General features: G+C 33.9%; 1 protein-coding gene and 1 long non-coding RNA gene across 2 annotated transcripts; one reads left to right on the top strand and one right to left on the bottom strand.

The window, feature by feature from the left end:
- Positions 8,584–12,685, top strand: LOC18613267 (calcium-transporting ATPase 12, plasma membrane-type). Its single transcript, XM_007050405.2, is given in 2 exon segments — positions 8,584–11,879; positions 11,881–12,685. Coding segments are annotated over 2 exon segments (3,195 nt in total). The 5' UTR covers positions 8,584–8,762; the 3' UTR covers positions 11,959–12,685.
- On the bottom strand, positions 12,996–14,866 carry LOC18613268. Its single transcript, XR_001929997.1, has 2 exons — positions 14,647–14,866; positions 12,996–13,681 (listed from the first exon to the last, which is right to left on the bottom strand). It is a non-coding gene; the product is annotated as an uncharacterized LOC18613268 (long non-coding RNA).

Consider the following 15,263-nt stretch of genomic DNA (forward strand, 5'->3'; position numbering starts at 1 on the left):
TTTCTGTGTTCTCTTCCAATATTCTGCAATACTCCCCTTATCTTCTTTTTTGTAGTTTCGTCTTCTTTAGTTTTTCTTCAAATAATGATTATTTTAAAAAATTTGCAACATCTGTATATGCACGGGCAAAGAGTCACTAGATTAGTATTACTCCTACGTATATGAGCATTATTATGATCATTAAAAGTATTGGCAGTGACACATCTGTACCTTTATAGGACTCTCCTGGGAATTTAGTTGGAAAATACTAACTAGTTTGAGAAATTGTGTTAGTTTCAACAAATTTTTTCCTTTTTCTATTTTCTTTGTGGCATCATATCTCATAAGATGGAACATTCTCATATTATGTCAGAATCAGGGTAGGTTCAGATTTGCTCAACTCCTTGAAATAATTATTATAGGGTAAAAGGCACTAATCTCTTAACTTTTGGTCATAATTATACACGAATCTATTAGTATTCAAAATCAACAATCCGTTTCAAAAATTATCTTTCGCTGAACACATAAGTATCGTTAGTTAATCTTTAATATTTTCATTAATTTGATGACGTGGTAATATTTTTAAGAGAATTTTACTTTTCATTAATTTTAAAAATTATCATTATATAAATTATAATTCTACATTTAAATTTTTTTTTTTATTAATTTTAAAAATTAACGTTAGTTAATCGTTAATATTTTCATTAATTTGATGACGTTGTAATATTTTTTTTTATTACTTTTCAGTAATATTTTTTTTTCCTGACTGGCCACCTCGCAGTCGCATCTAGTCGGGATCTGACTAGGTTGGGTGAGTACATATGGCGCTTCCCGAGGTAGCACTGATCTGCTGCTCCCTTCCCCTCCTCAAGGGAGCACAATCTAGTGCCCCTAAGGGAGCGCGAGATCTGGGGTGAGTGTCCAGATCTTGTGCCCTCTTGGGAAGATTTGGCCAAATCTGGCATTTCACGGGTAAATTCGGCTGTGAAGTTGTTGGTCGGTGTAAGGAGTGCCGTAGGTCTATCTGAGAGAAAGGAAAAGAGAGGAGAAAAAAGAAGGGTATTTGAAACATTTCATATTTAAACATTAATGTTTTTACATGTTTGGAGTGGATTGGTCATTTTAAATATTAATGAATCCACTTGTAATTATGATCAAAAATTAAAAATCAGTTTTTGGCTTTGATAGAAACATAGATCTTCCAACGTATTGACACCCCACTATACTCAGAATTAGATTTCTTAAGTTTGTTTCTCTCCTCTCCCCCAAGTCTCATCCACGGAAGAAAAAACTTGGGCACGTAATCTCTTTTGGGTCTGCTTTGGGCATTGTTTAAGCCTACTGGGATGTATTTCGGGTTCCTTGATTCAGAATGCATTGCAAATCAAGTGGGCTTTGCTTTAAACCAACAAATATTTTTTTGAAATACCAAGACACACTTTAGTTTGAACGGGTTGAACGTTTATCAGGGCAGCCATGTTGTGAATGGTATCTAATTTCTTTGATGAAAGGTGAACCTTGGCATGAATTTGAGTTGGTCGTCTAATTAATTGGGATTTTCAATTGATCTTGCTTTTAGGAGGTCTGGGAGAGGGAGAGTTGTGGCAGAACAGTGTCCTTACTGGATAGCATACTCTTTTAGCCGGCTATGCTTTCATTTCTATATGAAGCGGTGGCAGACTAGAGCAAAGTCAGTAACTAGAAAATATGTTCCCGGTTTTTGACCGCCAAGAAAAGTCGAAATATTGTAACGCCGTGGTCGCGGGCTTTGCTTTTGCCTATGGTTATTGAGAGCCTGCGATTCGGGCATTTCTAGATGGAGACTTGGCGGGCGTTGGCACATTTTATTGGGCCTTGTAATTGTCACGTCAAGTTCACTTCTTCTTAGGGTCAAAACATTATCTATCAATTAACGTTATTATCCAGTTTTAACATTGGAAACTTGTGCCAACTGCCCACAAATTTTGACCAAGTTCTTGGAATTGTAGGAGTGAATCTGAATGGCACAATTTCTCTGAATTCAATTGAATAGTTCGTTTGAGCTTGACGTGATAGCTTGCTTAGGTATATCTGCCACAAATTTCATTTAATTAAGGGGAGGAAAAGTAAACTTTGCAAGAAAAAAGACAGGATGAGCTCAGAAGTGGTTGAACGCTACAAAATGAATACTTCAATTTGTGGAATTTGTAAAATTTTTAAAAAAATGTGAGTTAGCAATAAATAGTATCAAAGACTATCCAACTTTTTACTAACATGAGATTTTTTACAAAAAATATTAAAATTGAAGTAAGCTTGGATTAAGATGAATTTTTTTTTTTTGTAAGTGAAAGAGTTAATGTAATGAAAATATTATACAATTGAATGAATAATAATGTTACGGATCTCATATTAAGAGATAAGATAAATATTGAGGTTATTAATAAAGATTTTTTTTTATCTAACAATTATATTTTTAAAATTAAAAATGTGAGTTTGTGATAAATAATATCAAAAGAGATATTACTTCAATGTGTGAAAGAGTCAGAGTACCAGCTTTGCTAGTTTTTTCTTGCATGAATCTTTAACATTTTAAACCAAAACATTCGTATGGGCGTTTTCTTTCTCCCGTGATTCACACAATCTAGATTATATAGGCATGAATCAGAAAAGTATCTGACAGGCATATGAGAGGCATGTATCGCTGTCGAGATGTTTACCTAAAGCCAAAGTGAAATTTCCATTTGTCCTGACGTATGGTATCAGGACAGTGCCAACGTTTTCATGCATCTACTCTTGCAACTTGCTCGACGGGTGTCGACTAAGCTGCAAATATTTGGAAGGGTTTAAGTTTTTCTCGTTCCATTCTGTTTTGGTTTAGTACCGACAACATCCATAAGGAGGTTCCTTTTATTTTTTGTTTCTTTTATGCAAGTAATTCTTCAAGAAATGACTTTTTATTTTGAGGTGAATATATTTGATTAAGTGTTATTAATTAAAATATTATTTATTTTTTATTACATGATATTAAAATAAAAGATGAAATTATCACAGTTTAGGTAACTATATCATCATATTATATCATCATCACATTGTTAATATGTCACATGACATAAATAATAAATAGTATATTAATAATAATAATTAATCAACTATTTATTATAAAAAATTATTTAATATAACATAAAAATATAAATTTTTATTTAAATATAATAAAAGAATAAAAATTTAGTAAAAAGTTATTTTTTAAATTTAATTGGGTTAATAAAAAACTATAAAGTAGCTTTTGATGAAATACTAAAAAAAAAAAAAAATCAGTTTTTTAATGTTGTGAGGAAAGAAAACACCGCGTCAGATGCACGGCGCAATCCGACAAGTTTAGTCGGCTGATCCGATACATCAATGTTGTGGTTCTAATATAGAAGTGGAAAATGCAAGGAAGTTGCGGAGGATGGCGATTACTTGGTATTATTATTATCAACTTGGGGTGGTCATGACCGGAGACTTCTGTAGACAAGAAATTACGAGGAAACTTCGCTTTAAGTTCCAACTTCAACTGCTTTAGCGTCATCATTGCACTAAACAGTTGTGCCGTCTGAGTCAAACTATTCTCCTTTCCACCACGTTAAAGGCCAAGCAAAGTCGACAACGCCGAATCGAATTTGGACGTGACTGGCGCCTTTGATTCTAAGGATTTCCTCCTTTTGGAAAAACAAAGTTGGATGCTAGTACTTGTTAATTGGAACTGGAACATGGGAGGTTGGAGGTAGGCCAGCTCGCACTTTGCAGCAAAACAAGATTTCAGACAAATGGGATACTGGGTGATTAAGACTGCAATTTGGCATGCAATCCAACATCGTTAATTCTTGGGTGGAAAGTCGACCAAATAGAGTTTCTTTCTTTATGTGAAAGATCTTTGTCAGCCCTTGCTTTTATGCTTTTGGACTTCAGCGCCTGCGCCTCCCTCCATGGGAACACAGCAAAAAGGAGTCGCCGAAAAGAAAAATTTACACCAGAAAATATTGAATTGTTTCCTTGATAGTTTCTAGTTTATTAATCTTAAATTTAATTTTTATAATTTAAGAATATTTTTAATTTTGATGATATGACATTTTACTGCTGAGATAAATTAATATCATATTTACTTTAATTAAGTAATAATTAATATTTCTTTCACAATCTGAAAAATAAATTGGGGTGCGATGGAAGATGAATAAAATTTCCTTTCCGGATACAATTGCATATCAATTTGATATTAAATCTTGACCTCTCCAAGACCCTATAGTCAATTAAAGGGTTGGGCACTTTTCAAAAGGCAAAAAAATTAGACGGTTAGGCGATGAAGTTGAAACAAACTTAGATTTTAATTTTCTCATGCACGCATCAAATTTCACTTGTGATATATGTCCTAATATGAACCAAACTTGGTTTACCTCCATTAATTATCACATCCCAATTTCTCTCCCCTAGTGGTAGGTAGATGCTAGTTTTCCTTCCCCATTTCTTTTCTTTTGGGGTTGGGGGAAAAATGAGCTGTGGAATGACTCAAAACAGTTCCTCACCCTTTGAAGAATAGGGATCGTGGCAGCAAGTCCTGAAGGTTGGAGGTGGATCAAAACGTCTGAGCATATAAGTCCTTGGAATGCAGTTACTGTCTACCTTGCCAGTCAGCTTGGAGCGTTGACATGTATTGGTGTGGCCGGTGGGATGGGATTTTTACACGTCCCTGACTTACAACTCCCCGATCAGTTTCGAGTCTTAACATATTAATTAATAGATACATATAAAGAAATAGCAAAAAGCCATAGAGCCTTTCAATTTATTAAAAGAAAATAAAAAAAAAGGGGGAGAAAAACTGTTGATTTTCTTGCTTGTGACTTAAGTTGTCTTACATGCCACGAATGGTCATTTTAGTAGTCCAAGTTCCTACCAGTCAGAGGTTACAAATTCAAGTAGAAACCAATTGCGAGGTGACTAGGTGAACCATGCACCAAATGCAAACAAGTCATATCACATTTTTCTCACAAGAAATTTCAAGTACTTGATGGCTTGTACTTTCAGAACCCATAGCTGAAGGCAAACCGCCTAAGCGGCGCTTGTTACCCAGTCCATGTTACTAAATTAAAAAGAAAAGTTTCTTAGTCTCCTTGTCCCGCAAGCTGCGACTGCTGTTCATGCACGTGGAAGAGTATTCACGATTTACTGAGTAGTCATTTTGGAGACTCGAAGTCACAGATATAAGTACATGAGAAAATTATGATTGATAATCTTCCTCATATGCTTAAATCATTCATCATAATTTTAACTATTTTAAATCAATTTTTTATATAATTTAATAACAATACCCATTAATCAATTTTAAATAAATTAAAATAATTTTAATTTTCTCTATTTTACCATCAAAACAAAAATTTTAAAATTAAATCTCTATTTTTCTCTCTGGCTAAATACTGTCTATCTTACCATCCAATTCTTTCTCGTCATCTCAAAAAGTAGAGATAACATCAAACTGTTTCTTATTTTGTTTTATTTTTTTGGATGGTGAATCTTGGAGTTCTCAAGGCAATGAACAACGATTTTGCTTTTCTATGATGATTGCAATCAGTATGATGAATGTGATAACTGGATGCTTCTGGTGATGACTTACTTTAAAATGTATGCTGCGATGGAAATGTTTGTATTGATGAGTTAGATCAGATTGGTTAAGATGATGGACTCAGGGAGAAAGAATAACTAAAGCATGTTTGATAGATTTTATGGTGGTTTACCGTTTTGTTGTGTTTGAGATTGGGATGATTGTTAAGCATGTTTGCTGGAGATTTTATTTTTTTTATGGGATTTTGAGTTGAAATTATTTAGAGAATATTTTGTAAATGGAGTATATTTGTTTTTGCGTAAAGGGAATGAGCAAGGCCCTCTCGATAATGGGATATATTTTGTTTTGCTTTGAAGGATTATGGAGTTTTGTAATCTCTCTTTTATGAAATGCACAATTTCATGACTTAGCAAAAAAAAAAATGTGTTTTAAGTTTTTAGGTTTATTGGTTTATTCATAAAACTCCAAAGTTGATAAGTTAAAATTAATTAGACATATTTGTACATTAGAACACTGTATGACTTTGACAACTTAAACTTAATTACAAAAAGGTAAATCAATTAGTTATTAGATATTACATTATTGATTTTTAGGTATTGTGTCACTGATTTTTAAGTATTACGAGATTAATTTTTAGGCATTACGTGACTTAATCATTACGTTACTGATTTTTAAGCATTACGTGATTGATTTTAAATATTATGTGATTGATTTTTAAGCAATGCCTAAGTCGTACAATGCTTTACTAACTAGTCACATAGTGCCTCACGTAATGTCATATCAACCTGTAACGTATTACTTAAAAATTAATCACGTAATACTTAAAAACTAGTCACAAAATATCTAAAGTCAGTCATGTAATATTTAAAAATTAGTCACACAATACTCAAAAATCAATTACACAATGCCTAAAAATCACTAAAATTACTAAATTCTATTTAACAAGATTAACAACTTCAAATGATACACCATATTCTATTTTACAACATAATTAACGAATATGTCTATCTGACAAAGAATGCTCAAAATGCTTAAAAGTGTTTCTTCATATATCAAAAATCACTTCAAAATATTTAAAAATACTCTAAACACTCAAAGGTTTTTCTTCGTATATCAAAAATTACTTCAAAATACTTAAAATGTTTAAACGTTTTTTTTCTAATAAGATATATTCCAGAAATAAATGATGAGACGAGAAAAACTCAAAAAAAATAAATTAATTTGAAGTGTAAATTTAAACATACTTAATACGTTAATAATTTTCGAATTGAAATGCGAAGTCAAATAAATAATTTAATTTTATTAAAAATAATTTTATTTAAATTTTAATTTTTTTATTAAAAATAATTAAAATTATAAAAAATTTATTTCAAAAACGTGTCGTGCATAAGACTCATTTATAAAAAGAACTCTAAATACATTGGCATTTGGCAGATTTTCAACAATGGCGGCTCCGTAAAATGACTCAATGCACGGAATTTACAATCACGAGGAAATAGTGAAGCCATTGGGAAATAATAGGAAAAAGCAAAATTCCACGCATTAACTGAGAATTGCTTGAAACTAGCTGCTTGTAAAGCAAATAAACCTAGGACCATACGCCAAGGTCCAGCTATCATTAATATATACAAGTTTAATCGGTGGGTGGGGTAGGACGGTTGTTTCCCCCACGTAAGGCATTTTAGGAGTCAGCCTAATACCGCGTTTCCCATCAGCTTGGAACAAGTTATTATATATAGCGGTACGAAAGTGCATACCACTATCCTTTTTCCTTTTGTTTTTGGTTGCGGACCGACAAATAAAAGGTGTCGTCAATCATCTAACTACAGCCAGCAAAATCCCGTTGAGAAAGGGATATAAATTGTACGGCTTTAAATCAGCAAAGAGACTTTTCAGATGAGTTTTTATTTTGCCTTTATAAATTCAAACCACAAATTTTTACTAGTACTAGCGAAAAATCTAATGTATTTTCTTCAATCTGAGCTTTAAGCTATGGTGTGTGGCCCGCGACAACGAGGCTTGAAAGAAAAAGATTAATATATTAAAGATTCATCTGATAACTGAAAAATGACTTAGTGAAGAAAAATTTTTTAGGTAAATATTTATAAAAAAATTTAATATTTTTAATTATTTGAATAAATTATTAAAAATATTTTTTATTGTTTGAATTATTTTATAAAAGATATTTTTCGTCATAATAGAGTTATTTATATGTTAAAATAATAAATATGAATTGATTGCAAAACAATATTGATATTTGATTTTTAATAATTTGATATCAAAATTAAGAATAAAAATTAAAACAGATAAAATTAATAATGATATTTCTTAAACCATTTAACCACATATATGTAATGAAAATAAACTCTAATTTTTTAAAAAAATTTCATCTTATCACTTTTTTATCGTAACTATAAAAATATAAATATTCATCAATTGTGTAAAATATTTAAAATCTATATTTATAAATATACACTCATTAATGACGATCATTGAAATATTTTTTATTATAATTATTTGTAAGATTTAAACTTATTAAAAATACATATTTATCGAACGATGATCATTGAAATATTTTTTATTATAATTATTAGTAAGATTTACTCTATTTATAAATAAAAAATTTAATTGTATTGAATGGTTTCATTAAACTAATATTTTTTTAATTTTAATAGTGTTGCATAATTTAAATATTAATATTTTAAATTAATTATTTTAAAATTAAATATTAATATTTTTAATAAAATATTAATATTCATTAAACTTATACTCATAAACTTAATATAAAAATATTTTTATTATTTTTTGAAAANTATATTAATATAAAAATATTTTTTATTATTTTTGAAAAATATCTTAGGCCTTTAAAAAAGGTAAGGTATTTTTTTAATTAACCTTGTTAACTCGTAAAATATTTTATATTTAAAATTAATTTTTTATTTATCAAATAAACATAAATTTTAAAATCTTTTTTTTAAAATATTTTGCTGCAAAACAAACGGCCCGGACGGCTGCGAAATTTCTGTGGGTTACGTCAGATAAAATAGCATAGAAATTGACCAGGCATTCCAACACCAAATTTATATATTAGGCATTGCTTAGTTTTAGTTGAAAGAAGTTCATTCTCTGATCCAAGAGAAAGAACAATACTAATTCTCTTCCGACTCTCTGGTTTAGGCCTTCTTCTAACTAGTAGAACCCTCCAAAAACCATGTCTAGTCTTGATGAGTTTAGACTCTATGATTATAGCACGTTACTCCTCAATGTCACCACCTCCAGCCTCACCAAAGCTCAGAGGCGTTGGCGTATTGCCTATGCGGCAATATATTCTTTCCGCGTAATGCTATCTCTTGCTAAGGATATAATATCCAAAAGACGCAGCCAACACTCCTCTGTGTTCTCGCACTTACATCCTGACGTTGCCCTCAATATTGAACCATCAAGCTCTCAGCTTTGGGGTGAAAATTTTTTGTCTTCCTCCTCTGCTCCCAAAATTGATCAAAAAAGACTATTAGAGACGGTAAAAGGAAAAGACTTGGTTTCCCTTAGCCAGGTCGGTGGAGTTGAAGGTGTTGCTGCTGCTCTTGGTACAAATCCAGAAAATGGAATCGCAGACGATGATCAAGAGGTTAAGAAAAGGCAAGAGATGTTTGGTACAAATACCTACCACAAGCCACCTCCAAAAGGGTTATTATACTTTGTCCTGGATGCTTTCAAGGACACCACGATTCTTATCCTCCTGGTATGTGCTGCTCTTTCTCTTGGTTTTGGCATCAAAGAACATGGTGCTGAAGAGGGTTGGTATGAAGGCGGAAGTATTTTTGTTGCCGTATTTCTGGTGGTTGTGGTCTCTGCACTCAGCAACTTCAGACAGGAGACTCAATTTGACAAGTTGTCAAAAATAAGTAACAATATCACAGTTGAAGTTGTTAGAGGCGGTCGTCGTCAGCAAATATCTATATTTGATCTTGTTGTTGGAGATGTTGTCTTCCTGAAGATAGGCGATCAAATTCCGGCAGATGGGCTGTTTTTGGATGGATATTCGCTGCAAGTGGATGAATCAAGCATGACAGGCGAGAGTGACCACGTGGAAGTAGATACCACCAGGAACCCATTCCTTTTTTCTGGTTCAAAGGTGGTAGATGGATATGCTCAAATGCTCGTAGCATCCGTGGGAATGGACACTGCATGGGGTGAAATGATGAGCTCAATAACCAGTGATAAAAATGAAAGAACACCACTACAAACTCGACTGGACAAACTAACCTCTTCTATTGGAAAGGTAGGTCTTGCCGTTGCCTTTCTGGTTCTTGTAGTCTTATTAATTCGTTATTTTACTGGGAATACAGAAGATGACAATGGGAATAAGGAGTATATCGGTAGCAAGACCGATGTAGACGATATCTTAAATGCGGTTGTTCGAATTGTTGCTGCTGCAGTAACTATTGTGGTTGTGGCAATCCCAGAAGGTCTACCATTGGCTGTCACTCTTACACTAGCCTACTCAATGAAAAGAATGATGGCTGATCAGGCAATGGTCAGAAAACTTTCTGCTTGTGAAACAATGGGCTCAGCTACAATTATTTGTACTGACAAAACTGGCACCTTGACACTGAATCAGATGAAAGTGACCCAGTTTTGGCTCGGGGAAGAGGCCATTGAGGAAGATCTTGCCAACATAATTGCCCCAAGTGTTCTTGAATTATTCTACCAAGGAGTTGGCTTGAACACAACTGGTAGTGTTTGCAAACCTGTCTCTGGATCCCTACCTGAGTTTTCTGGCAGTCCAACCGAAAAGGCGATTCTCTCTTGGGCTGTCTTAGGTTTGGGTATGGATATGGAAAACTTGAAGCAAAGATATAGCATTCTCCATGTTGAAACCTTCAACTCGGAGAAAAAGCGAAGTGGGGTTTCAGTAAGGAAAAAGGCTGATGAAACTATTCACGTACACTGGAAAGGAGCTGCAGAGATGATTGTAGCCATGTGCTCACAATATTATGAGCGTAATGGGATCATAAGGCCCATGAATGAAGACGGAAGGAGCAGAATAGAAACGATAATCCAAGGCATGGCAGCTAGTAGCCTACGATGTATTGCTTTTGCTCATAAGCAAGTTTCAGCAGAAGAAATGGAGTATGATGATGATAGAAGAAAGACCCATCAAAGAATAAAAGAGGATGGTTTAACCTTGCTAGGGATAGTTGGTTTGAAGGATCCATGTCGCCCAGGGGTCAAGAAAGCAGTGGAAGCTTGCCAATCCGCAGGGGTCGGCATCAAAATGATTACCGGAGACAATGTTTTCACCGCAAAAGCTATAGCTACGGAATGTGGGATTCTAAGACCAGATTACCAGGAAGATAGTGGAGAAGTTGTCGAAGGTAATGAATTTCGAAATTACACACCCGATGAGAGAATGGAGAAGGTAGATAAGATCCGGGTGATGGCAAGGTCCTCTCCATTTGACAAGCTTTTGATGGTGCAGTGCTTGAAACAGAAAGGTCATGTGGTTGCTGTCACCGGGGATGGCACTAACGATGCTCCTGCTCTAAAAGAAGCTGATATTGGACTTTCAATGGGCATTCAAGGCACTGAGGTGGCCAAGGAGAGCTCAGACATTGTCATCTTGGATGATAATTTTAGCTCAGTTGCCACAGTTTTAAGATGGGGAAGAAGTGTTTATAACAACATACAAAAGTTCATTCAATTTCAACTTACCGTTAATGTTGCCGCTCTTGTAATTAACTTCATTGCAGCAGTTTCTGCCGGTGAGGTTCCCTTGACCGCAGTTCAATTGCTGTGGGTAAACCTCATCATGGACACATTGGGTGCTCTGGCCCTTGCAACAGATCGCCCCACTAAGGAGCTAATGCAGAAGCCACCTGTCGGTCGAACTGAGCCGCTGATTACTAATGTTATGTGGAGGAATCTTTTAGCCCAAGCCCTATACCAGATAGCTGTTCTCTTGATCTTACAATTTAAGGGTGAATCTCTATTCAATGTGACTGAGGAGGTCAAGGACACACTGATTTTCAATACATTCGTTCTCTGCCAAGTTTTTAACGAGTTCAATGCAAGGAAGTTGGAGAAGCAAAATGTTTTCAAAGGAATTCTTACAAACAGATTATTTCTGGGAATTGTTGGGATAACTATCATTCTTCAGGTGGTTATGGTGGAATTTTTAAAGAAGTTTGCAGATACAGAGAAGTTGAAACTATGGCAGTGGGGAGTTTGTATCCTACTTGCTGCTTTTTCATGGCCAATTGCTTGGTTTGTGAAGCTCATACCGGTTTCAGACAAACCATTCTTCAGTTACCTCAAGAGGTCAAGAATCATATTCACAAGTGTTAAGCAAGCTATCTACCACAGGAAACCTTCATCTTGCAGGCTTGGAAGTGGATGCGGAATAAGGTAAGGCGCTGTACGGATATAAACCGTGAGAATCACACCACTGAAGTGCCAACAAAGAAGGCCAACAGAATGAGATCATAACTCTAAATTTTAGCTGTTTTTGATCTTTGCTTTTTCCTGACCCATTTTCTTGTCTGCACCATCAAATTTGTGAATAATAAAATATCAAGAGAAAGAAAGGATCAAAAATGGAAAAATAAAAGAGCACTCTCTTGATGGCCCTCTATGCTCCAGAATGCCTATATGGCTCAAGATCACTCCGTGTTGGAACCAAGCATTCCACGATTGGCTGAGCAACTTTGGAACAAAAAGATTGCGTCATTGTAATAAAGCTCCACATAACTTGAATGGTCTACCATTTAGTTCTGTGTTGTCACTCTCTCTGTTGCCAAGACAACGCCGGGAGAAGGGAAGAAAGAATGGGCTCTTCCTGTTTCAACACTTGAAACAAGAGGGTTCACTCACTTTGCGACCTACGAACTTCTTATGTATGCATTGTCTGAATGATAAGGCAGGGCCCTGGAACCATTAGGTCCCCGATTCAGTCTCACCTTGTGTGGGTTTGCTCTAACTTTACTTTTGAGTTCTCTAGCTGCATGATAGTTGTTGGTTTATTCTTTTGTAAGGATTTGTTTGGTTTATTCCTTTGTAAGAGTTTTGAAACAGGATGACTTGTGATATCTATTGTACTTGTATTCTCATAAAAAGGAAAAAAGGTTTCCTATATATCTCTAACTAGAGTGTCTTCAAGCATTCAACTTGTCAAGCATTTGAAATTTGTATTCTCGAAACAAAGCCAAATGGGAAAAAAACCGTTGCCCAATTTTCGTCATATAAAGATGAAAAAGTTTGTAATAGTACCATTCTTAAACTTAGTAGTTTTTCTTATTAAGGGACAAATTTGGTGCTCACCTGTTTGATTTTTATGTTTTTTAAAAGAGATGGTAGTTCTATCCCGGAATATTGAGATCTATACTAAATTTCTCTTAGCACTAAGGGAAAGCTTCTTCCTATTCCAAGACTCTGTACTTCAATGGGGAAAAAATCAAATTGGAATTGCAAACACCAACACATAGCATTCCAAATATTAGGCAAAAAAAGAAAGAAAAAAGGATTAAGCAGAGCAATGGGTACAGTTTAAACTCCTCCAAATAAATGCATGTGAGCAAATCACCATCCTATAGAGCATTCTCCAATCTCCATTGGAAATTTCATATACAAATGTTTATGGTCAGCGGAAGAAGAAGGCTAATAAGGTATTCCAGCACCCTAGCAACAAGTTCATGCGCAGAAGGTCATGGTGCTTGAGGGGAAGAGTGTTTATACCAAAACAACAACAAAAACCTAAGCCTTTCCCAACTACAGACTTGGGCAAAATAGAGCTTTGCCTGTTTGCAGAAGGTGAATGTATTTAAAAGGATGTTCAGTTAGATTGCACAAATCCATATAAACAAAAAGACTGACCTGAATTGAGCTTATTTTTCAATTAAATCCTTCTAAGAGTTGGCATATTCAGCAGGATTGGAAGTGAAAAACTTACATGTTAGGCGGTTGAGGGTCATGAGCAACAGAATATTGTTTTACCAGGAAAATTGGACATGAAGGTGCAGACTCACACTTTCATTGTTTTCATTGTGAGTAAGTTGTAGATTGAATTCAGATACAATCACAGCACAAACTCCTGAAATTGATCCCCAGGCAAAAGCAGTAGATCTATACAACCTGACATGAGATAATTGTAAAATCCAGATCAAGATTTGAGAATTTAATTTAATGCTTTATTGAGTAAGTGAATGTTTATTCATTTCTGGAAAGAATACAAAAGCCTGCAACCTGTTCCTGGAGAGACAAACCTCATTTATACTGGAGAAGAGAAAACTATTACAACTCAACTATTGAATCCATAAATGTGAGAATGTTGCAAACAAAATGCCATCGTACTCTTTCTAATTTGCTTCCTAAAAAATTGCTATATAAAGCAAAAGGAAAGAGTAAATACCCAAAAGCAAAATCAAGGTATTTTATGAAAAAAGAGCAAATAGTTAAAATAACATCAAACAAAACATAATTGTTCCATGTAGAAATAAATTCAGGCAATTGTTAACTGCTAACCATTAAATTATTTTAATTCAAATATATTGCTTATTATTGTTGTATCAAAATGCACATTTTGCTTATAGCTTCGAAAATCAATAAGCAAATAGAAAAAGTAACAATGAAATGAAGCAAGTGAATGCAAGATTAATATTCAAAGAAAACCCAGCAACAAGAAAGAAAATAAAACCAACCAATACAAGGAACGTAATTCAATCAACTCGACAAAACAAACACTCCCATTTACTTTCTTCAAGATTGCTGAGGATTGACAATCAAATAAACTCTCATCCATTTGACAAAACAATGTTAACAGGAGAGAATTGAACATTTCCCCTGCTTTCAGCAATCTTTACATGCTGTTGTTTTGAACAAACGTACGGTTATTAATTAGGGAAACATACAAAAAAAACCATAAAACATACAAATCCTTATCAGCAACATCAAACGCTGGCATTTGACAGTATGGTAAGCAAGCATGGAACATTTTAAATCGAAGCACCAAATCCATTGCTCATGGTTCTTGTAAGAAAGAAATGAAAACTAAAAATACAAAAGGAAAAAAAGAAAGAAAGATAAAGAAAGCTTCATACCTAGCTTTAACTTGGCATTGTAACTATCAAGCAAAGTAAATATGAATGAAGGAGAGAAATTATACTTCCACCAGTAACCGTGGATTGCCTACTTTGAATTCCTTATTCGACGCAGAGACATCTATTGAAAGCTTAAGCAGCAATTGTCGTTATATCTAAACAGACAAAAAGAAGAGCAAGAGCCAACAGGAAGGGGGAGAACAGTGGGGTAACGATAGAAAGTAGGAGTAATGGATTTCCCGTTGGAGCCGCGAAGCTTCCTCGTATTTGTAATTTTTCTTACTAATTTTGATTATTATCTTATTAGTTTGTTTAAGCCTTGTTTTATATTAGACATAATGTTATGAAAAAATTAAAACGAGCAAAATAGTAAAGTCATACTAATAATAATAAAAGTAATACAAAATAAGTAATAAGATTTACGGGTTAGTTTCATCTTAAAATATTTTAGAGAATTGTCTTGTTAGTTGTTAACTCAAATATGAAAATACCTATTAACCTTTTTTGAAATACAATTTTTTTTCCTTTATAATTATTGAACAAAATATCCAGACTCTCTAAATTTTGATCATAATTTCATACCGATCCATTACTATTTAAAATGAACTGTCGGTCTT

This window comes from Theobroma cacao, chromosome 1 (assembly GCF_000208745.1).
Source record: "Theobroma cacao cultivar B97-61/B2 chromosome 1, Criollo_cocoa_genome_V2, whole genome shotgun sequence".
NCBI lineage: Eukaryota > Viridiplantae > Streptophyta > Magnoliopsida > Malvales > Malvaceae > Theobroma > Theobroma cacao.